This window comes from Gekko japonicus, unplaced genomic scaffold (genome assembly GCF_001447785.1).
Source record: "Gekko japonicus isolate JY-2015 unplaced genomic scaffold, Gekko_japonicus_V1.1 scaffold757, whole genome shotgun sequence".
Taxonomy (NCBI): domain Eukaryota; kingdom Metazoa; phylum Chordata; class Lepidosauria; order Squamata; family Gekkonidae; genus Gekko; species Gekko japonicus.
The window spans coordinates 463,032-487,920 of record NW_015162500.1 but is presented as its reverse complement, the minus strand read 5'-3'; the positions used below and the strand labels follow the sequence as shown (position 1 = coordinate 487,920).

The 24,889-nt window shown below is 46.8% G+C and overlaps 1 protein-coding gene across 1 annotated transcript; it reads left to right on the top strand.

The window, feature by feature from the left end:
- The first annotated feature begins 9,271 nt into the window (after positions 1-9,271).
- On the top strand, positions 9,272-24,528 carry B3GNT9 (UDP-GlcNAc:betaGal beta-1,3-N-acetylglucosaminyltransferase 9). Its single transcript, XM_015406108.1, has 2 exons — positions 9,272-9,502; positions 21,853-24,528. The coding sequence occupies exon 2, from the start codon at positions 21,920-21,922 to the stop codon at positions 23,045-23,047; it is 1,128 nt and encodes a 375-aa protein (XP_015261594.1). The 5' UTR covers positions 9,272-9,502; positions 21,853-21,919; the 3' UTR covers positions 23,048-24,528.
- The last annotated feature ends 361 nt before the right edge of the window (positions 24,529-24,889 follow it).

Genomic DNA, 24,889 nt, shown 5'->3' with positions numbered 1-24,889 from the left:
ATGTGTGAACCAGTTCCACTGGGAAAGTGTTACATTTGTGGTGGTAGACAAGTTCCCAGCAAGGTTTCTTCCCTTTTTAAAAAAAAAAATATTCCAAGATGGCTCTTTTATATGCGCACCCCTTGCTGGAAGTGAAAAGGCCTGTGTGAACTAGCCTTTGGTGCTCTTCGTGTGAACAGTCCAGCAGCATTTTGTGTGTCTTACGGAGTTACGCGGGAGTATCTTACTAACCTCTGGGATCAGGGCTGGCGTCAGCATCCCCTGTGGTGGGGCAGCTGCCAGGGCCCAACAGCTGTTGACCCCCCCCACGCACACTCACATTTCTAGCTCCCCATTGTGTGCCCAGGTGTGTGCGTTGCCCTGGGCCCCTGGGAAAAGGGCTGCAGGCAGTAGTGAGCCTGGGCGGTGGGAGAGCTCACAAGCAGACAGGTGGGAGACATGCAGGTGATGGGAAGGGAAGGAGGGTGTGGGGGGGTAGAAGAGGGGAGGGATGCCCTGGGAACTTTCCAGGGCCTTTCAAAACCTGGAACCCTGTCTGGGATCTATCCCTTTTTTGCATTCGGGAGTAAGCCATGTACTTTTTCAGCACCAAGGAGCAGCAATAATTCATCTCTCTCTCCCCGAGTCCTCTCCAGTTTGGTTTCCCCACAGCTTGGAGGAAGCAGTCAGGTTTTTTGTTAAATTACCTTTTCCCCCTCTCAGCTTCCTCTTCCTCTGTCTGTAGCACAAATGGGAAAGACTCTCCCTCCCCCCCCCCCCCCACCCACCACCACCAAGTCGACCACATGGCTGGCTTAGCAGATCTCTGGGCTTGTCGGTGCTGGCTCTCCCCAGCTCCTCCATGCCTTAGAATCCTTTTCTGGATGCTGGAATGGTGAACCATAGCTTTACTTTTTGTATTTCACAATTGGGGGGGGGGCTGTAAAGAATCATTTGCGGGGGGAGATGATTTGGAAATTGCCCCCAAGCCTCCGAGATTCTATAAACTCCAGTATTTCTCACTGTGTACCCATCGGCTCAGTATTGGAGAATGCACTTCCCAATTTATTACAGTTGTGGCACACTGGGAGAGTACAGTAGCTGCTTGTATTTCTTGTATTTCTTCCAGGACCGAGTCCTCAAATAATAATACATTGGGATTAATGGTATGTGGATTAAATTTAGATTCAGGTTTAAATTTAACAACTTCAAATACTGCAGGTGATTCCTCTTTTAAAAAAAATCTGCCAGTGTGACGTCCTCCTTATTGGGGAGGACTAGTTTCACTTTAAAAGTGTTCTTTGTTTTGTTTAACTGGGCAGATTCTGCTGCCACCAGGAAATTTTAAGGATTTCCAAACCTTTATGCTTCTACTGTTGCTCTTTTTAGTTTGGTAGACCGAGTTCAAGGCTTACGAGGAACTATGTGGTCCTGAGAAGTATTTCATTCAGAGCTGGTATAAACTTAAATAAAAGAGGATTTATTGAAATAAATACTAAATAAGAGGGTGATACAATGTAACTAGTAATGTGTAAATGATGTACAATTTCTTTGGTATCACACTCAATCTTTTCCCTCACTGACAGGGATCTTGTCATGTAACTTTGTAACACTTGTTTATCTCAATGCCATATATGTTCACTGTTTCACTCCAGTCTGTTATGACACTCAGACTTTCCTATAACTTTACTTCACTTAAACTTTACTTTACTTTTTCCTATACATTCACCTTTCAGCTCTCTTTCTCTTTTGCACTGAACAACCGCAGCTGTCCACTTTTAGCTACTTCAACACAGAACTAACTTCATCAACTGTCAACCTGTAACTGAAACTACTGACTCACATACTCATCCAACCAGATTCACTTCCAAAACCCCTCCCCTTCTCTTTCAACCACCAATCATACCACACTGGCCTCTCTCAACCACTCTACCACAGCCATGCAACCAAACTTTTAAAGAGACACACACACACACAAACAAGGAATCGTTACAGCCATCCTTAATGAATTGGAGAGTTCAGCCTTGAAACAGCTTTGTGCACACACTGATGTCATTTTTAAGCTGGCAGATAAAGCAGGGGCAGAGGTTATTTGGGACAGGAATGTCATTATTTGTTCATTTCACGCAACTGAAACTTCTCCAAGTTTCAGACTGGAATTTATTATTAGCACCTTAAGACTCGGCTCAGTTTCTACTGATGTTGGCAGCAGCAGTTCAGTGTTTTGGAAGAGCTTTCTCAACTCCTAGACAAAAGCCATTTGATGCCATGTATTTTTGGAGAGTGGAAGCGTGAAAAATGAAAATACAATTTGTATCGTGGCTGAGATCGGCATGACCCTCCACAGGGGTGCAGTGGCAGTGATGGCAGTGTTTATTTCACTGGAACAGAAGATGGAATAGATGGTCATATATTAGCACTATCACCTTTTTAAAAGTTTGGTTTCTTTTCTGTTTTTAAAGGGAGCGGAACGTCTAGCTAGTACCCAATAAGAGTACTCAGAAAAGTGCACCCAATCTTAGCCATCTGCTTGACTCATCTCCCTTTTGGCATTTCTGGTGCTCCTTTTTGCCATCTAGAGTGAGCCATTTCTAGGTGGTTTGTTTTAGGGCTCTGCTTTTATACACCCTTGTGCGGCAGACGGTTTTAACTTGCATGCGTGCATTGTTACTGGCATTTAACTACTAACATCTGAAAGCCACACTGAAAAGGAAAAAAAATCAGGCTGAATTCAGATGTCATGACAAAACCAGGGTTTATTGGTTGGCCTCAAACTGGAATGTGCAAGTTTTGCTCTTCAGACAGCCTTCTCCTGGTGGGTACCCTCTACGAGGCAGAGGTGGCCTATCTGTGCTGGTTTCATGTCTGTGTAACTCTTGTTGCTTTGTTAGCAGTCTTGAGTCTCAGGAGATAAGGCAGGATACAAATATTTTGAAATAAATCAGTGGTTTCAAACAAGGCTGGTTTGTGAACTGCACTTCATACACACTGTGGTTTGTTAATGAAATCTGAATTCATGAACCACGGTTTGTGGACTAGTGTAGCCCCTTATGGCTGGCTGCCCACAGAGATTACAGTGTACAGAGGATGTTTTCTCTGGTGGGGGGCGGGCGGGCGGAGGGAAGGCAAGAATGAACAAACCGATTGACATTCCTTAGGCTAACCAGAGTTTGACTGCAGCCACACGCCATTGGATATTGTAGTCAGGCTCAACAGGATTGGTCGATTCATGCAGTAAAATCCAGTTATGAATTATTCCTATTTTGCAACAGTCGTGTGGTATCCAACATGCCATAGGTCACTCGGTTGTCTGAGTGCAGCAATAGTGTCCAAATCAAAATTGTGATTTTTTAAAAAAAATTGTAATTGCAAATTTTTCCCTCAAAGTTTATTTCAGCTCTGGGTGATTTTTCAGCTCCACTCTTCAAATGTTCATCGATTTGAATAAAAGTTACCTACGATTTCCCAGACATACTGCGTCATTGCTATGCAGTTAACAGGTTCATGGAACAGCAAGTCGGTGTCAGCTCTTAATCAACTACATTTTTGGTCTTGGATTGGCCATGCAGTCCTTGCACCATTTGCCGTGTCAATCCACATTGGGCATGCATAAGCACCACATGTACCCCATGCAACAGTATTCCATGTCAGATGTGCAGGGATGAAGCAAGTATAGTGCAATCCTAAGCAATGGAAGTCCACAACCTTAGAAGACTGTTACTTTTCTTAGCATCACACTGGTAATCTTAATTTGTGGACACCATTGTTGAAAAGATGCTGGGATGCAGCTTACTATTTCCCCAAGCAAAGTGTAAAGCTTTGCTCCAGCCAAAGGAGCCTACCTCCAACACAAGTGACTCTTCAGTGGAGGAAGGGCCAGTTAAATTGGATGAAGGGTACTTGGAGGACGGTTGGATCCACCCCACCGATGGTACCCTATTCAGGTCTGTAGTCACAAGACAAGCAGATACCTGTAGGTCTGGTGAATTGCAGGAAACTCCACTCTAAATTGTCAATAACAGAGTTTCCCTGCCTCACTCTCTTAATGGAATGGCATCGCTGACCAAAGAATTCTGCCGTTTCCGATGGAATTTCTTTTGGTTTCCTAATGAGCACCATGAAAATGAGCTTTCAGTCCCAAGCCGTCTTTCTACCTTTGCAAACACCCTTTTCCACTGCTGGGGCAGCCAGTCCTCCAGTGCAAAAATGCATGCTCCTCCAAGGGTGTTTGGAGAGCTGAACAGTGTCTAGGGTAGTGTTGGCTTGGAGATTTCCAGGAATTACAACTGATCTCTGTGGTACAAAGATCGGCTCCCCTGGAGAACATGGCTGCTTTGGAGGGTGGACTCGGACTGAGTTCCCGCCCTTCTCCCAACCCCGCCCTCACCAGGCTCCACCTCCAAATCTCCATGACTTTCCTAACTCGAGTTGACAAACCGAGTGTAGGGTGGGCAAGAAGAATGCAGCACAGCAGAGGAACACCTCCACAGTGGAAGAGGAGGGGTGTGAGCGGAAGGGCAGCTGCGGAAAGCAGCCTTTGGCTTTGCTTTTGCAACAGGAGAAGTGGACAGTGATTTGCAAAAGTAATGAGAGGAGGCAGCTCTTTCATATGCCGCATTCTTTATTTCTGTATACTGTCATCTTTGAAATGCAGTGTTGCGTTTTACATTTGCTTTAAAAGTGCCAAAATTATAAAGGAAAGCATCAGTATTTCCTTGTAAGCCGTTCACTTGGATCCTTCTTGAATTTTGCTTTGTCTAACCGCCATATGTATTGGCAGAGATATTTTTGTTTTGTATCACCAAGTTCCAAACATGCTGTTCTTTTTAAACACCCCAAGATAAGGCAAAAATCAAATAAAACTGCTTTGTGTTTCAAAAGGAACAAATGCTTGTGTGTTCTGGGAATACCTCTTGGGAACTGAACAGCAAGAGTTCAAAAGGGAGTTTTGTTGCAGGAGGTGGATTGTTTTTAATACTTCTGCCGAGCTTAAAAGCTGGGAACATTCTCTGTCTTGGACTGGCCATGGGAAGAAGGAAGGGACCTGAGCTGGTATCCCAGGGGCATGTTTTGGCAAAGCTGAGCCAAAGCATTTGCAGACGTGGATAAAATTATTATGCAAAGAAAGGGGGCCTAAACACCTGGACCACAGGGGACTGCTTTACACTGAGTTAGAGGATTTGTCTGCCTATGACTGGCACAAGCACTCTAGGGTCTTTTGACAGCAGCAGTGGGCTGACCAGTCGACTGACAAGGAAATTTCCTGGTGGGCCACTCCTCTAGAGGTCAGCTTGAAGACAGGAAGCAAGCCCCAGGAACTTTGCCAGCACCTATGGGTCCGTGTGTCTTCAACCCTTCAGTGGCAGTGAGAATCGGTATCAGTTTGGCATTTAACGCCTCCCAAAGTGCTGCCAGTTTGTTAAGAGGAAGCCCTAGCTGAGCCACTGCTGAACTTTGCATCATCGGCTCGTGGCTCTGCAGGGCCCAGTCCACTTGGCTTGCTCCAGAATAGTTCTTCCTTCCCTACTGCCCCGGCACCTGTTGCCCAAGATGCCGAACTGTAGGCGCCAGGGACCAAATCTGAGACCTTTGCATGCACACATGTGGTAACCAGTAGAGGGTAAACATTGCTGTGTCAATGGCCACAGGCTGCCATCTTGGGATTTGGCCATGAGGTACAATTGGCATCTTGGATGATGTACAGATCATGGGGCTATGTGCAGAACTGCTCGGTGCCATTTCCCAACCTTCACTCACACATTAAATGCTGCTGCATCAGTGTGCTATTTATCAACATTTACCCTTCATATTTTCCTGTATCGTTGTATAGAACATACAATGTGGCCCTTTATCAGTTTTCACAGTGCCTTTGTTTTTTGTTTGTTGAAGAAACAGGTGCTGGTGTGTGTGTGTAAAATGTTGGGCTGATTTCCACCAATTCCACCCACAAAAAAATCCCTGAGGTTTCATGTGCTTAAGTCAGGAACAGAATGAGGTTGCCCTCTAATAGATTAGTAACAAAGGTAACTTAATATTTGCACCTACACAACCCCCCCCATCAGCCCCTAGACAATCCTCCCCCCCCATCAGCCCCTTCTGCTTTCATTTCACCACTAGGGTACGCTGGGATTCAATGACTGACATGCAAGATGGCTGTCCCGCCCCGCCCTCAACCCGTCCCTTTCCCACACTGTTATTCTCAGGACTGTCTCCTTGGCTTCCCTCATACGTAAACTCTCTCAGCTCTTATCAACATTCAGGGAGAGGGGGTGTGGCATGAGAGGTCAGAGTGTCAGATTAAGACCAGGTTTAAATCCCCACTTGGCCATGTAAGCACTCTGGTGGGAGACTTTGGGCCAGCCACCCTCTCTTAGCCTAAGCTACTTCACAGGGCTGTGGTTGTGAGGATAAAACGGAAGAGAGAAGGGAATGTTGTAGGCTGCTTTAGGCCCTAACTAGGGCAAAAGGCAGGGTTTAAAGCTCTAAATAAAATGAATTTGGGGATCCAGTCTATTCTCCACTTTCCCAAGCAAACCGGTTCCCTTGAGGATCCTGGATCTCTGACAGGAGCTGAACGCCTGCTCCCTCAGGGCCAGTCCTTTGCATCTGCAGTGCTTTTCTTCAGATGGTTCTGTTTACCAAGGACAGCTGCTGGGTTTCAAGTCAGAAGGGGGGGGGAGTGGAGAGAGGGTGACTGATTCACCAGTTCCCCGTCCTCATTTTTCTGCAGAAAGAGTGCCACACCCGTGTTTTCCCCAGCAAGGGGGAAAGCAGCTGCTGGTGGTGATTTTACAGTGGGAAAATGAGATGAGGGGGACAGATGAAATAGCCCCACTGTCAGCCTTCCTCTTCCAATCCCAGGGGTTGCATTTCTAAACCACAACCATAAGCTTCATGAAAAGGAAAACCATCCACACAAGTACAGAGTCCTCTCTCCCCAACCTGGCCTGGGAAAGGTGGTCCTCTACGGACAACCAAAAAGAGGATCCACATTTACACAGGCTAATTTGCATTCACATTACAAATGTACACATCATTACCAGACTTGCAATCAAAAGCCAGCCTGGCTTAGCAGTTAGTGTTTGGGATCTGGGAGACTCCAAGTTCGAATCCCCACTTTACCATGGAATTTGCTGGGGGGCCTTGGTCCAGTCACGTGCTCTCAGCCGACCTCACGGGGTCATTGTGAGCATAAAATGGAGAAGGGGAGAATGTTGTAAGCTACTTTGGGTCCCCGCCGAGGAGAAAATGTTGGAAGTACCAGATGCGATGTCCCAGTGTCTCAGCCTCCAGAAGACGTGTGACCACAGAGAGTTGCAAGCAGATAGGCAAACACTAAGCATCCTTCTGTTTACTCCCTTCTGTCCCTTTGAAGTGCAGATGAACACTCCTTTCTGCATCCACTCCCATCTGTTAGCTAGATGGCATAGGAACTGTCTCTGCTTCTCTACCCAAGCATGTATTTCTGGAATAAAGTAGATATTGTTTTCTTTCGACTTGAAACAGTGGCTCTTTGTAACCTTTGTAACTTTGCAAGCACTTGTTCAGGTCTAATAAAAGCACTGCTGCATTACAGCCTTGTGCACTCTGCTAACCAAGAAGGATCTGGACCACCAGAACCAGTACCCTTCCAACAGAAAAGGGGGGGCAGAAATGAAGTAAAATAAGAGTTGGCTTTATACCCCACACTTCACTCGGAGTCTCAGAGCAGCTTACAATCTCCTTCCCTTCCTCTCTCCACCACAGACACCCTGTGAGGTAAATGGGGCCGAGGGAGCTCTGAGAGAACTGCTCTTGACAGAACAGCCCTGAGAACTGTGACTGACCCCAGGTCACCCAACTGGCTGCATGTGGAGGAGTGGGGAATCAAACCCAGTTCTCCGGATTAGAGTCCACCGCTCTCAACCACTACACCAAACTGTGTACGTACAGTTTGCACTGTGTAAATGCAACTCACCCAGTGCCAGCTCCCGTGCAGGGGCTGACTGCTGTTGTGGGAGCTCATCCAGACCCCTCCTGCCCTCCCTTCTTATGGCTCATCCTCTTGAATTCATCCCAAATAGCCTCGTTATCTTCAGCAGCCCTTCTTCCAACAGCAAACCACTCTGGACCCCTGGGCGTGCTCCGGAATCCAGCCTCCACAGCTGAGATATAGAGTTGAAAATACAGTGGGAGACCGGTTCCCAAATCTTTTGTTGCCGTGTCTAAATCTGAGCTGCCAGGTTTGTAGGGGCAAGGGCCCTGCCTTTTGTTGGTGCTGATCTGAGGAGCACACTCTGTTTTGATTATTGATACAAGACAAATTATCATTGAAATCATGAACACATGAAGCTGCCTTATAAATGTATTAGACGATTGGTCTATCTAGGGTGGCCAGGTTAGGAAGCTCCTAGAAATGTGGGGGATGGTGCCTGGGGAGGACAGAGACCTCAGTGGGGCACATAGAGTCCACCCTCCAAAGCAGCCATTTTCACCAGGGGAACTGATCTCTGTCATTTGGAGATGAGCTGTAATTCCAGGGGATCCCCCGGGTTCCATTCGGGAGCTGGCATCCCTTGGTCCATCAAAGTCAGTACTGTCTACTCAGACTGGCAGTGGCTCTCCAGAGTCTCAGGCAGAGGGCTTTCACATCACCTACAACCGGATCCTGGCAATGCCAGGATTGAACCTGGAAGCAGCTGGTTTACCAGAGCCACAACACCTCCCATCATCATTAATGAAGGTCAGATATATCTTACAATGCAGACACTTCAGTTCTCAGTTTTCAAACTGATGTGCTACTTGGCCTGGGACTAAAACACTTAAGGGGACAGATTTTTTTTTTTTTTTAAAGGCAAGTGTGTGTGTGTTTGTGTTAGAGAGAGAGAGAGATCAGTCTGGAGTCCCGCTAGAAGTGCAAACTGTTTTATAATTCTTCCTAAGTTTTAAAAATGCAATTCCTTTGGTGTTTTACAAGCAGCTAATTTTATGTGTGCATTTTTTAAAAAGGGGAGCCAGGGATGCTGCTTCCAAATTTCAAGCTCTCTCTCTCTCTTTTTTTTTGCATATGTGCGCACACATGGAAATGCACCCTCCCAAGCACATGCATTCTTAAGCCGGCCCCCTTTGTGCTGCCGAACATCTGTATCACGTGTACGCCGTGACTGTTCCAACTCTTGGACTGAAACATCTGCACAGGTCATGTGACTAGCTCTTGGAGTCCGGTTGAGTTCCTTTTCTTAATTCAGACAGGGTTTTTTAAATTTCCTCCAGCCTCCTACCCCCACCAGCAAGTTTCTGGACACAAGAAATAAGCCACATTTGCCTGTGATCCTGCGCGCGGAAGGGGTGCACGGCTGCCCCTTCTGAATGCTCTCTAGAACAAAAAGGGGAGCCACGGTTATTTAACTCTGCAAGGCTTCCCTGGGCTATATGTTCAGAGGCTGAGGAATGCCAGAACTAACTGAATCCAGATGTGCTTACTTGGCAGCCACCCGGCCAACCATTACCGAAGGCATACAGTATTGAAACGATTGCATTGGATGTAAGTACGAAGTCTTTCTGCTTGGTTGGGGAGTGTGCTACAAACCTGGTTGAAAGCTCACTCTTGTTTCTAGCTTTATCCTCCTCTGCATCTTTTTGTGGCAGAACTAAACGCTTTTGGCTTTTTCAACCCAGCTCACTGACTCTCCATCTTGCTATACAAGGCTGGCTCTTTTCTTGCTTTGCACAAGAATGCTGGTTCATTTACAAGTTCTGAGAAGCCCGGATTCCCCCCCTCCCTTCCTCAGCATTCCTGTGTCACCCACACTCACTCATCTTGCCCTATAGACGAAGGAAGAACACCTTTCTCCCACGGCATCGTGATTCTTATTAAATGTCATGGTACAGATTATTGTGCACAACACATTGCAGTGGGTATACACAAGGGAGAGTTTCTATGTGAACAACATTGCAAGCATCCCTCCCCCCCCCCCCCCCCATTAGGTGAAAATATTGAAAAAGACCTCCCTAGGTAGAGATTTGTGTTCGTTTCCAGCTGTGGGATAATTCATCTGACCTTCTTTGGGAGGGCTCCCTATTTCCGCTGGGTGACACTTCCACGGAAGGGGAGGCAGAATGGTATAGCCCAAGCTCATCAAATCGCAGAAGCTAAGTGATGTCGGTACTTGGATGGGAAACCACCAAAGAAGACTCTGCAGAGGAAGGCAGTGGCAAACCACCTCTGCTTCTTACTTGCCTTGAAAGCCCCTTACTGGGATCACCATAAGTCAGTTGTGACTTGATGGTAAAAAGGTAAAGGTTTCCCTTGCTCAAAAGCTAGTCGAATCCGACTCTAGGGGGTGGTGCTCATCACCATTTCCAAGCCGAAGAGCCAGCGCTGTCCAAAGACGTTTCCATGGCTATGTGGCCGGCACTTCTGCACACTCCCTTCCCTACTGACCCCCTTCCTTCTCTGCGAACCACATAGCCCATAAGGGCCAGACCCAGATGGGGCTGGCAGTTTCAAACTCCTCCTCTATCAGAATGTTCATAGATCATACAAGGCACTTAAGTCAACAGCTTGGGAGGACTAATTTCAAATTGTAGTGCATACAGACAACAGCAAAACAGGTCCCCAAAGCCTGTATGTTTATCTCAGTTTCCTCCCTCTCTCTCTCTCCCCCTCTCCCTCTCCCCAAAAACCCCATGAGGGGTTGCCATAGGTTGGCTGCAAGATGATGGTACTTCCACCACCAAGAGGTTAATCACAGCTGGCTTAGCTTTTACAAACAAACATGGGGCCTCCATAGACCAAAAACTGCTTTCACGCTCAATACCGCTGATTGTAGCTCTTGGAGTCAGAGAGTCTGCGGCATTCGCCTGTGAGTTTTCAGTGACTGATACTAGTAGGGTCTTGGGTGTTAAAAACTACCACCTGTGAATTTCACCCTTGCCCTTAATGGCTGGTCAAATCTTGGGGGAGGGGGAATATGAGCTCTCATTGCCTATATAATAAATATTTCCTTGGTGCAGAATCATTTCCCGAAGGACTTAAAAGAGGTTGTTTCTAAAGTACAGCTACAATATGTGTGTGATTAAATATTGTATGTTGTCTTCCCTATCCCCCACGAATATATTGTTAGTCCATTGTCTCTGAGTAACTGTAAATCGCTCTGAGCCTGCATGGATGGGGAAAAGCGATCAATAAATTGAAAGTATTATTATTATTATTATTATTATTATTATTATTATTATTATTATTACCTCTGCCAATAAAATAAAATAAGCCTTCTCTGGCACAGATTACATATTGCTGGCGAATTAACCATTATTAAAGGTAAGGTAAAGGAGCAGATCTGGAGCTACTCCAGATCTACCTGGTTGAGATATCTTCCCTTAACCCTTTTCAATCAAGCAGCTACCCAGTTATGTGGACCAGAACTGACCTTGACTGGAAATAAGTGGCCCATATTGTGAAAGTATGACATCACAAGGTCCTGCACCATGACATCATTAGGTCACCGTATGAATCTCAGGGTTCGCGTTGCTGGGTGGGGTGGGGGGTGGGTTTAGCTCAAATATGAATGTCACAATCTCATTTCATAGCTCCATTGTGAATTGCAGGTTAACACAGCCTCAGTTTGCCCTGGGGTTGTGCAAAGAAGGTAGACCTCCACTTGGTTTGTTGTTAGCATTTTTTTGGGGGGGGAGATTCCAGATGTTGGTGCTTCTTTGAGCATTGCTTCATTGGCATTGAGCTACCCCAAGATTCTGAGCTGGCCCTTGCTCAGAGGCATAGCCAATAGTGGGCACACAGCCCAGCAATGCCTGCTGACCCACCAGATTGGTAGCAGGGCTGGACCAGATTGGTGGGCTGCATGTGATCCCTTGGTGGTACGTTTTGCACCCCTGCAATATAGAATTCTCCCTCTTCTCTCTGTCCCCTGCCCGTCTTGGAAAGATACTGAAACAGTACCCCAGTGGTGTGCTTTAAATGCCAAGTAATAGGATCTGAATCCTGGAACAGCTGATTATTTACTCCTTGTTTAGAGCTCTTTGTTGGGCAATTCCAGATGCAGCCCAGAGGGCCAAACTGGCTGCCTTTTGCTTCACAGAGCAGAGGTATGGATGGGCTCCGAAGCTGACTGTGGTTTGGTTTGCCATACAAGAAGGAGAACAGCATTAACTGGATTCCCCTTACACCACAGAGGATGCAAAAGATTTACCCTGAGGTCTCCCTAGCTTGTTTGTGTGGCAGAAGTATCAAAGCAGAGAAGTTGAACAAATGCATTTGGCGGCTTGATTTCTGCTTTTGGAATATGGGAGATGAATTCTGAGGCATCATGGAAACAGCAGGTTGGAGCTAGCCAGGTCCTTTGTTCTTCTGCTGGGGAAGAAAGAAAGAAGTCCTGTTTGACCACCAAAAAGGCTGCACTGGGGATCATGGGAGCTGCATGCCCAAAAGCCATGTGGGAGGAGGTGGGCTGTGGTAAGGAGGGGAACTGTGCAAGATCGCATTAAAAGGCAAGCTGGATTCAACCCTTTAGGTGTAGTAATACCATTTGATCCCCTAAATGTATTTTTAGGGTATATGGCATAGTAGCACGGAACTGAGGTGGGCTTAAATTTATTTATGGCAGCTTCAATTTTAATAGCACTATATTGGGGGGGGGGGATGTAAAATTCAATCCACTGAATAACCAGAACTGGTGCTGGCCCTTTCTAAGCTTTGCATTGTAAATATATGAAAGTCTCTGGGAAGGTGGGATTTTTTTCTTCAGTACGGGGAAAGAAATGCAAGTTAATTTTATAGACCAAACTGTTGGAAAGTTAACGTGAAATATACAGTGGTTGCAGTATTGATGATCTGCACATTTCAATTCATTTGGGCAAGATCTTATTCTAAGCATTCCAATTTGTCTATTTTGTCTGTTTTGATCACACTCATCTTCCTAGGATCTCAGGGTGGTATACATGGCCCCTCCCCTCCATTTGATCCACACAGCAACCCTGTGAAGTAGGTTAAGCCAAGAGAGAACAATTGCCTTAAGATCACCCCATTACTTTCATGTTAGGGTGGGGATTTGAATCTTTTAATTTTTTTGCCAACAAGTTGCAGCCGACTTATGGTGACCGTAGAGTTTTCAGTGCAAAAGATGAACAGAAGTGGTTTGCCATTGCCTGCCTCTGTGTAGGGACCCTCAACTTCTTTGGTGGGCTCCCATCCAAGTACTAACCATTTAGCCACGTGGAAGGCAATCTGCAGCATCGAGCAACAACTGAGTCTGGCCATCTTCTTTGGTTCGCAGCTGGGAATTGTGAGGTTCTCTCTTGCATTTGCGATGGAGCTGCACGCGTACAAGGCTTTTCTGCTGATCATGAACAAAAGAATGTTGGTTGGTTTAGACATAGCCCCAGCATCTTCTTAAAGAGTTTTTAAATCCCCATGATTGCTGCTGTGTATAAGATATTTGCATGCCCTTGACCTGTTAGCCAGATGGAAGATGTACTAGTAGGCCAATGTTGCATACAATATTGCATACAAAGAAACCAGCACATGAATTAAGAGCTGTTTTTAATATGTGTGTGTGTGTGTGCACGCGCACACACACACACATACTTTATTAAAATAACCGTAACCCTAACTGCTGCGGTGGCTCAAGTGGTTAAGACGCTGAACTGCAGGCTGTGGAAGGTCGGTAGTTCAGCAGTTCAAGACCCGGGTGCCGCATGATGGAGTGAGCTCCCAACTCTAGTTCCAGCTCCTGCCAACCTAGCAGTTTGAAAGCAAGAAATTGCAAGTAGATAAATAGGTACCACTTCGGTGGGAAGGTAACAGCGTTCCGTGCGCCTTGGTGTTTAGTCGATGACAGCCAGATATCTTTAGGGCCAGGGATCACCAGCACATTGTTGTGGAAGGTCGGTAGTTCAGCAGTTCAAGACCCGGGTGCCGCATGATGGAGTGAGCTCCCAACTCTAGTTCCAGCTCCTGCCAACCTAGCAGTTTGAAAGCAAGAAATTGCAAGTAGATAAATAGGTACCACTTCGGTGGGAAGGTAACAGCGTTCCGTGCGCCTTGGTGTTTAGTCATGCCGGCCACATGACCACGGAAACGTCTTCGGACAGCGCTGGCTCTTCGGCTTTGAAACAGAGATGAGCACCGCAACCCTAGAGTCGGACTCGACTGGCTTTCGAGCAAGGGAAACCTTTACCTAACCCTAACTCTTCTTAACTTTCCCCCAGTTATGACTAATCGCTTCCCAAACGGGTCAATCTGGCAGTAACTCACATCGCTTCTTTACCTATCGATCTCCCAGACTTTATAAAAGGCTGTAGTGACAGACAGAGGGGTGGGAAGGAGCCAGGTCACAGAAATGATTCCTTGCATCTTGGGTATGTAGGAGGCAATGCACATTTGAGGGGAAAGAATACAATGCGGCACAAGAAGCGCTAAAGCTTGGTCAAAATCCTGCTAATGGTCCCAGCAGACCTCTTTATAAATGCTAAAGAGATATTCATCACCGCTTAGCGTCAGAAAACACTGCTATGCTATGAAACTCGGTGAAGTGTAGTGGGTTAGACGCGTAAAGAAAGCACGGAGACTGATGTAGTGATCAGCATGGCTTTACTGGTACACAACAAGACTAAAGACTAACGGCCGGCAGGCCAACTATATACACAGTCCAGGGGCTTCCCCTGGTCCCATTGGTGGGTTTGAATCTCCCGCCAAGGTCCCATTGGTTCCCCCCAGTGGAGGGACTAGAATCCTAGTCCCATTGTTGTGCCGGACTGAAGCTCAGGAGTGTGCGCTGACCTCCGGTGGCGGTCAGCGGACACAACACTCGGCCAACAAGGAAGTCTGCCAACTGGAATGCTAAACTCAACTGTCCAAGCTCACGTCTTGCTGCAGAGCAGCAGTAACCCTCTAGTCACCTGGCTGGGCTGTCGGGCGGGGAGGCAGAGCTCCGCTATCGACATCCAGACTCTCACTCTGGAAGCCTCCTTCATCCAGATTTGACACAAGCAGAAACCAGAGCTTTCCCAGTGTGAATTGGCAGACTGGTGCGTGCAGGCACAGCTTGTGCTTCAGTCGGATGATTCACACAACAGGTGGGACCCAGCCAGCTTTCACAGTCTATCTTGTCCAGTTCTCCTCTTTATTACAACCCTTCTTCCTGCCTGACTTTCATACCTATAAAAGTCATAGTCTTCTTTGGGGGGTCAAAGGGGACCCCTCTCTCCTTTATCGCCAGTAGAAACCTGGATGAATCCAACTCGATGTGTCCAGCCAAGCAAGGCTGGATCCAGAGCGGATGGGGATGGACATACCAGTTGGGACATGAAAAGGCGCCATTAGAATCCGCCTGCAGGATGTAAGCGAAGCAACAGAAGTTAACCAATGGGAACAAAGTCTATTACCGGTACATCTACTAAGGTGGCTCACATAGATCAGATCTGCTAGCAGGGGCACCTTCCTCTAGACCGGGGGTGGCCAAACTTGCTTAACGTAAGAGCCACATAGAATAAACGTCCGATATTTGAGAGCTGCAAGGCATGAATAAATATATAACCCACACGTTTTTATTGGAAAATAAGCAAATTCGCTTTTTATCAACATTAAACGAGACTGCCAAGAATTAAAGCAAAAGGGGTAGAAACAGATATTGATAATGATATTTAACTTTATATGGGAAGGGAGGGGAGAGAGAGAGGTGGGAAGGAGGGCGGGAGGAGATGGGGGGGGAGGGAGAGGTGGAAAGAAAGAAAGCAGAAGGGAAGACCAATTGGAGAGGCATGCCTCCCCTTCGCTTCCCCAGCCGTCCTGCTGGGAGCCACACGGTATGTGTGAAAGAGCTGCATGTGCCTCCCAATCCACAGTTTGGCCACCCCTGCTCTCGTGGAAAGAGCCCCCCCCCCGGAAATGGTATATTGCCTCAAGGGAAGGTTCTACTCACTGGAGAAAGGCACTTCCATTAGCAGAACGGGTCTACAAGATTTATCCCCATGCATTCATTTGGATTTTTAAATCATGCTGTCTCTCACTTCTCTCTTGGAGGAAATGACATTGAAAATATTTTTTAAGTTTAGTCATGGAAAGACGGCCTTCCTCCACCACCATCCTCAAATGCTTAACCACCCAAACAAGCCTTGCATTACTTCCAGAAGATACTGTCAAATCTTTTTTTTGGGGGGGGGGGAAATGTGCAACTTTATAGAAGAACAGTGTGAAGATATAAATCCCAGTGGCTTAGCAAGAGAGGAACTCCCAACAGGCTTAACATTTGCCATTGTTGGATAATTGCTAAAAGCGGAGGATCTCCAACAACCCCTCACTGACAACCTTCCTTCCTTCCTTCCTTCCTTCCTTCCTTCCTGCTCTCACAGTATAACTATCTGGCTGGCGAAGGATTCACTTCACTGCATCTGACAAAGTGGGCTCAAGGCCCAAGAAACCTTTTACAGCAATAAATTGGTTAGCCTTTAAGGGGCCATAGATAAGGGTAAAGCCCTTAGGGTTGAAAGCTTTAATTGGGGGAGCGATTGACTGCCTGCCAGGGGAACTGTTGAGCAAACGGCTCACGTGTACAGAAATCCTGGCTGACACTGTTAAATGTTATAAAGCATTCATCCGCATTTCTTTTTTCTCCCAGGCTTTCATTCTTTCATAAGAACAGTTCATTGGATTTATAATTAGTGCTAGTATCAGGCCCAGTGAAGAGTATCTTTTTATTATTCTTATAAAATTAATGACAGATATATAAGGTATTTGATCAAAAACTGGATACTGCCAGGGCTATTCTTGGGCAGGAACACACAGGAACGGAGTTCCGGCTGGCTCCCAAGTTGGCCACGCCCAGCAGGAACTCATTAGCATAATAGGCTACACCCAACAGCAGAAACTCATTAGGACTGGCTACATTAGGGGTGTGTGGCCTAAGATGCAAAGGAGTTCCTGCTACAAAAAAGCCCTGGGTTTGGACAACAAACAAGGTAAAATGAATAAGAAACAAAAGGTGGGTGTGGCTGGATGACCACACATCTAGTAACATGGGGGTGAAGCCTAATGTGCTAATGAGCTGTGCTGTCAGGGGTGTGCCTTATATGCTAATGAGTTTCTGCTGTTTAAAAATGCCACAAATTGGGCTCGCTCTGTGGCAGGCTGAGGTCCCCCCCCCCCCATAGCTAGCAATCCAAAACAGTTCAGTGGAGGCTGAGCGGTGGGTGTTGCCTTCTGCCACACTTCCGGTGATGTCAGGGGGTGTGACATATGCAAATAAATTATGCTAATGAGTTATGCTAATGAGCTCCTGCACCTCTTTTTCTATGAAATGACCCCTGGTGACAATCAGTGCTCCCTCTAAGCTGTGGAGTCTTGTGAGCAAAAATTCTACTTTGTGAGCTACAGACATTCAAGTTGTGAGCGAGCGATTTGGCTACTGCATAAATCAGTTTGCTCCGGAGCCATCCTTCCTGAGATAAGACAAAAATCTGTGAGCCAGAGGCTAAAAAACGGTGACACACTACCTCAGCTTAGAGGGAACACTGGTGACAACACGGACACTAGCCTTTTGATACCATCCAGTGCCAGTTTTTATTGCATATGCAGAACTGGAGGGGTTTTTTGTCCCTGTCTAGGGATGGCACAAACTCGGGAAATGTGGTTCGGCTCCTGGCATGCCCGGTTTATGAACTACAAACTGTCACAAACTTTTAGGAGTCAAACAAACTGGTTCGGATTCTGGTATGGTAGAACCCCTCCCCCGACACGCTAGAGACACCAAACTCTGAGGGGATCTCCAGCTGACTCTCCTCTACCTGCCCTCCGATTTTGGTGAGGATTGGATTTACAGGGTCCAAGTTAGAGGCCCCCAAAGAAGGTGCCCCCCCGAAAGTGATCCCTGGGGAAATGACAGGCCGTTGTTTTAACAGGTGCAGGATCAGGAGTGCACAGAACAGATCCTGTGCAAGCTAGAGACATCAAAGTCACAGGGGACCTCCCCCAGATGCTCTTCGACATGCCCTCCAAGTTCTGCCACCCATTGCTTTGAAGTTTGGTAAACATTTAGATTGCGTGGAGACAGTCTGTTCAGAGAGCTGGTGTGTTGTCACGGTTAAGAGCAGCGGACTCTAATCTGGAGAACCAGATTTGATTCCCTGCTCCTCCACATGCATCCAGCTGGGTGACCTTGGGTCAGTCACAGTTCTCTCAGCCTCCAAAAGTAACCCTAACATGCCACAAAAAGAGCGAGAGTTTCAGGCTGCCAGACAATCTTTGGATCTCCTGGCTATACTACACTCACTGCCATATGATAATTACTTTATCTGTATCCTCTCAAGAACAGACCTCTGTGAACTACTTAAAAGTTCATGGAAAGTTAATACTGGTTGACCTACCATGAACCGCACTTTGCAAACCACAAACCAGCCAAAATTTGTCACAAACTTTAGTATGTGAGCCGGTTCGTGCCCATCCCTATCCCTGAATGGGACTCAGCTCTGAAGATAAAAGGAACGCTTGACCTAATTGCCATGAGAGAGTTTCCATAATCAGTTCCTTCAATTAAAAAAAAAATTATGTCCATCTTCACGTTTATTGTAGATAGTGCTAATGAAACACAAAAGGGAACAGGTAGTAACGCTGAGATTTTGTGCTTGCCTGTCCACATATTAACCTTATGTCCCCAGATCTGGCACCTGCAGGAAGTCTATACCCCCCCCCCTCCGAACCTAGAATGCCACGGATCTTTCCTAGAGCAGAAATCTCTACTTTGGCTGTGCTCCATTTCTTTTGTGTGGTATTTCAACAGTCTTTCCCTCCCAGAAATGAGACAGCAAGAAGAGGTTCCGGGCTCCGGCCCAATCCCTGAATGATTTTGTTGGCTTTTGTATATAAAGCTGGTGGCCAACTTGCAAAATATTGGCAAGCTAAATCTGTAAGTCATGGAAAATATGGGTTTCCATCGCTTACAGTTTCTTCCAAGGCCTGAGCTTATAAAATTAAACAGAGCAGAAGGAGCCAGGAATACTGTCCAAGGCTGTCATTAGCATATGAAATTAAAACAGACATTTGCAAGGGAAGAAAGTCAGCCTGAATGGAGCTGGGCCTCACCAGCACTGGAGCTTGGGGTCCTTTTCAGAAGGTGACGTGGAGTCTTGGAGATGGAATTGTGTATCTTGTGCATCAGAGGGGCCAGTTTGGTGTATGGGTCAGGAGTGTGGACTCTTATCTGGGAGAACCGGGTTTGATTCCCCACTCCTCCACATGCAGCCAGCTGGTGTAACCTTGGGTCAGTTACAAGTTCTTTCAGAGCTGTTCTCCCAAGGACAGTTCTCGAGAGAGGTCTCTCAGCCCCACCTACCCCACAGGGTGTCTGTGGTGGGGAGGGGAAGGGAAAGGAGATTGTAAGCCACTCTGAAACTCCTTCGGGTAGAGAAGGGCAGGATATAAATCCAATCTCTTCTTCTTTTTCTCCTCCTCCTCCTTCTCCTATTTGAGTAGGAACAACATTCGTCTCTTGTGCCAAAAGGTCCCCCTGACCAGCATCACAAACATATATACAGACATGCCTCTCTAAAGAGCACTCGTTCAATATCGAATGGGCAAAAATCTGAGCAAGGCTGCTTGTGGGGATGAGGGAAGTAAAAGAATCAAGGAAGCTGCTCACTATAAGTTGGGAAATGCTTCTGGCCTTTCAAAGAGTCCTTCTTATTCAAGTTACACATTTCTAGTACTAACAATTCATAGACACCAAAATACACAAAGACACTCGGGCTTTCCTAGGTCCAGGGCTTTTTTTGAAGAAAAAGCCCAGCAGGACTTCATTAGCATAATAGGCCACACCCAACAGCAGAAACTCATTAGCACATTAGGCCACACCCCTGATAGCACAGCTCATTGGCATAGGCCACACCCCCATGTTACCAGAAGTGTGGTCATCCAGCCACACCCACCTTTGTCTTGTTATTCTGTTTTTGTTTGTTGGCAAAACCCAGGGCATTTTTGTAGCAGGAACTTATTTGCATGTTAGGCCACACACCCCTAATGTAGCCAGTCCTAATGAGTTTCTGCTGTTAGGTGTGGCCTATTATGCTAATGAGTTCCTGCTGGGCGTGGCCAACTCAGGAGCCAGCCGGAACTCCGTTCCTGTGCGTTCCTGCCCAAAAATAGCCCTGCCTAGGTCCATATAGAAGTTTCAGTTAGCTACGAAGAAATCACTGGTTTTCCATTCATTTGTTTGATTTGAAGACCCAGCTGGGAATCTGGGAGCTCCTGTGATGGAAAAGATTGTACTGGTGAGTACAATCTCTTTACAACCATGTATGCACACCTGAGTTCTTTGGAAGAAAGGCAGGATAGAAAACATGATTTTTAAAAAATAAGGGGATACCTTTCCTGCATATCACTGGAGCATGCCTGGTGGCTTAAAACACATTACAAATGTCCTACATAGATTACCATGATAATCAGGGATCATTTTGTAGACAAAGAGATGCAGGAGCTCATTAGCATAACTCATTAGCATAACTTATTTGCATATGCCACGCCCCCAGACATCCACCGGAAGTGTGTCAGAAGGCAACACCCACCGCTCAGGCTCCACTGGACTGTTTTGGATTGCTAGCTCTTGGGGGGGGGCGACATGCAGATCTGTCCTCGCAGAGGAGGGAGAGCTTGTACCCGAATAAAACTTGGTCTTAAAGGTGCCACTGGACTGTTTTGGAACGAGGGGCCAGGGGGAGCTCTGCAACTTACCTGGCTGCTTCTTGCTCTGACTGAAGGCTGCTGGGAGCAGGGGGTGGGGCTTGTTGCATGTGCCCACCCCCTGGGCTCTTTACTGCCAGAGCTCTGCTCCTGTGCGCTCCTGCAGGAAATGACCTCTGTATGTGAAGCAGTTTGAAAAGAGAATGGGCCATACAAATGCTGAGTACTGGCAGTATTACCAAACAAAAGTGCTACTGGGACTGTCTCCTCCAATATGTCCCCAGGAGAACGCTATGCTCTTCGGATAACAATGTGCTGGTGATCCCTGGCCCTAAAGATATCTGGCTGTCATCGACCAGGGCCAGGGCCTTTTCAGTCCTGGCCCCAACTTGGTGGAAGTCTCTGCCAAATACCACCAGGGCCCTGCGGGATCTTAGGCAATTCCGTAGGGCCTGCAAGGCAGAGATGCTCCACCAGGCTTTTGGTTGAGGACAGTGACAGTTTACACCTTAGGGTGGCACCTTCTTCCCTCCTCTCCTCAGGGTCTTCAGTTCCTCCCCCCCAAACACACCCATGAGGTGATCACAGGCCAGACACAGGGAAATCTGCAAATTTCGCCACTTGATTTTTTTTTTATATTAATGTATTGAATGATTAGAGGCAGTATTAAGACTATTTGTATTTATTTTATAGTTTTAATGTTTTACTATGTTATATATCACCTAGAGCCCTATGGGACTGGATGATTCATAAATGTATTATAATAAACAAATAAGATGAACAAAATAATAATTGCGGGGAGAGATTACACGACACTGGGAGCGTAAGAAAGGAAAAGATTGTGTGTGTGTGTGTGTTATGCGCCATATTCTTTGCAATCTCTGATCATTGTACTTCGTAAAGGGAGCCTTGACTCTCCAAAGTTTATACCCTGGAAACCTTGTTGGTCTTTAAGGCACTACTGGACTCAAATCTTGTTCTTCTACTACAGATTAACATGGTTATTCTGCCAAAACCATCTATCAATGGTGTGTTCTTCCTTGAACATGGGGGAGTGCAGAGTGCAGCTATGCATAACTCGACAATGGAGCAAGTTCACCGCTGTTCTCGTCTACTTTCCCCCAAACACTTAAAATCGGTTAGTCGTTTATAAACTCTGCAGGTGATGCTATGCACACTGTCCTGATATCTTGTTTCTTCCTTTGCAGATGGAGGGGGCCAGCAGGCAGTTTCCCTAATGCAAACTCTGATGTTCCGTAGAGATCGGTGGAAACAATGAGAGTTCAACTCAAAGGTGATGCAATCTGCACACTGTTCCTGGTGGTAGCTCTTTGCACCATGCTCTATTCACAGCTGGGCCACACTTCCGTTAGAGAAGAAAAGGCGAACGGCCAGAGAAAGCCACCAGCAACTTCCCGGATCTTCCCCATTCCTGCAGCCCTCCAGCAACGGCTGAATGCAGGAGCGACAGCAGCAAAGCCCAGAACTATCTCAGAAGTGAAACGTGCCAAGGTGGAAATCCAAGAGGACTTGACTACCACTCTGGCACCCTTGACACATTCTGCTTTTGATTTTAAGGGTTACCTTAGAAACAAAGATAATCGGAAGTTTGAACTCCTTGTTAATCAGCCAAAGAAGTGCAGGACAAACCCAGGTGGCCCCTTCTTGCTCATCGCCATCAAATCACTGGTGGAGGACTTCGACCGCCGTGAGGTTGTACGGAAAACTTGGGGGAGAGAAGGGCCCGTCAATGGAGCACAGGTGCAAAGGGTTTTCCTCCTGGGGGTCCCAAAGAACAAGACATCGCTGCCCATGTGGGAGACTCTTGTCCGTCAAGAGAGCCAGATGTACCGGGACGTCCTGTTGTGGGGCTTCCAGGACACTTTCTTCAACTTGACCTTGAAAGAGATACATTTCCTAAGCTGGGCGGAAGAGTTCTGCTCCAACGCCAAGTTCATATTCAAAGGCGATGCCGATGTTTTCGTTAATGTGGAAAATATCGTCAACTTCCTGGAGAAGCAAGATCCCTCTGAGGACCTCTTTGTTGGGGACATCATCTACAATGCACATCCTATCCGAGTGCGGAAGAGCAAGTACTATATCCCAGAGTCTATGTACGGGCTAGGCATGTATCCAGCCTATGCAGGGGGTGGTGGGTTCTTACTGTCCTGCAGTACCATGAAGAAACTCTCTCGGGCCTGTGGGGAGGTGGAGCTGTTCCCCATTGACGATGTCTTCTTGGGCATGTGCCTGCAAAGGATCAACCTGAAGCCCGTCATGCACGAGGGATTCAAGACTTTTGGCATCACCAAGCCTTCTGCCGCCCCTCACTTGCAGACTTTTGATCCCTGTTTTTACAAGGACCTCATGGTAGTCCACAGCCTGAAGGTCGCTGAAATCTAGCTGATGTGGAACCTGCTCCACAACCCACGGCTCTCTTGCACCCAGAAGAAGCAAGTCAAGAAGGCTTTCAAATGGAAGATCAGAGCAAAACAGAATGGGAAAGGTCATGCTGCCTAAGGGACAGGTTCACACACATGCATGGACTGTCATCACTTGATGCAACCTCAAGTGATGACTTGCATGTGTGAATGATTCATCGGGGGGGGGGACGACTATCATTATAGAGTGTTCTTGTCATCCACTGTCACATCAAACACAAGAGTTTTCACCAGGCTTTAATCAACATGCACGAAGGAATCAGACCTTAGCCCTGCAGATGTGCGTGGGTTGTGCAAACAAGGAGAGAGGACAGGGTCGGGGATTAGCACTACTGGAGAAAGTGAAGAAGAATTAGGATGCATAAGCAAAGGGAGCTTTATCCAGGAAGGGGGATACATTAGAAGCAGAGGTACATTTGAAGGAAAGCTTTCTCAAGCAAAATCATTCAGACCCGAGACACAGGTAGAGAAACACCAGTTCTGCACTGTGGTTTCTTTTGCTGTGATTTCCAGTGCCTGTCGATGCTGACATGCATCAATCTCCCATCTATTATTGAATCATCTCCCCTGTTGTGTCATGGAACTCAAGGCACCGTATATGGGGTTCCCGGGTCACTCATCCAACCACTGACTACTCTCAGACCTGCTTGGCTTCTGCAAGGTAGCTGCATCATAAACCCGTGGAATGTGCTGTGGGTCAATCTCAGTTGCCCTGCAGTAGCTGAACCCAGAACAAGCTTATCGTTGTCCACTTCGGGGATTATTGCTAAGAGGCACTGATCTCCGATGACCCATGATAGTGGCTTCATGCCACTGTTTTGTCAGGTGACACTGCAACCATCACATCAGCAGGGTATGCGAACTCATGCTTGCCCCACTCCCAAGCATACACAGTGCTTCTGCAAGCTGTGGCATCCCTGCCACCCAAAACATACATTCTTTCAGAAAACCCTACATCTACTCTGTATAGCAAACCAGTATTATTTTCATATTGCAGCATGAGAGAACAGAGGTTTAGCCAAGTACAATGATCCTCCAACATGATACCCGCCATGGGCACTAATGTGTTTTTGGGTGGCCACTCCCCTGTTTTAAAAAGCATCTCTTCCCCAAAGCAGAGGGCTTTCTTCCATCCCTGTGGAGCAGGAGCTGCTTCAGAAAAGCCCAGGAGGCATCATCTTTGTGCCTGCAGGGCATTTGGAAATAGGTGCCTCCATCGTTGGAGGACTCTTTGCATTGAATCTCCCAACACTTTTTCCTCCATGGCAACCATTTTTGGTTGCCCCCCCCCTGTTTTCAAAACACCAAATCTGTCCACATGTTCAGCAAGGCCAGATATATACATTTCTTGGCCGGAGTGAGCTTTCTCAGCTCACAGCCATTATGCTGCAGTACCTCTCTGGATAGAAATTCTTGCAAGGATAACCCCATGAGCAGGAAAACAACTATGATACGTGTGGTGTGATCATAGGGACAATTCCCAGAAATTAGCTGTTGTAGATTTTCCAGGTTGTTGTATGGCCCTGGTCTCGGCATTGTAGGACCTGATGTTTCACCAGTAGCTGTGACTGGCATCCTCAGAGGTATAACACAGAAAGATGGACTACTCTCTGTGTCAAGGGACTCCATCTTTCTGTGTTATACCTCTGAGGATGCCAGTCACAGCTACTGGCAAAACATCAGGTCCTACAATGCCAAGACCAGGGCCATAATACAACCTGGAAAATCTACAACAGCTAATGAACTCCGGCCGTGAAAGCCTTTGACAACATAATTCCCAGAAACCCATACATGCAAAATATGG

Coding starts and splice junctions, on each gene's coding strand:
- B3GNT9 (XM_015406108.1), top strand. CDS start 21,920: ATGAGAGTTCAACTCAAAGGTGATGCAATCTGCACACTGTTCCTGGTG.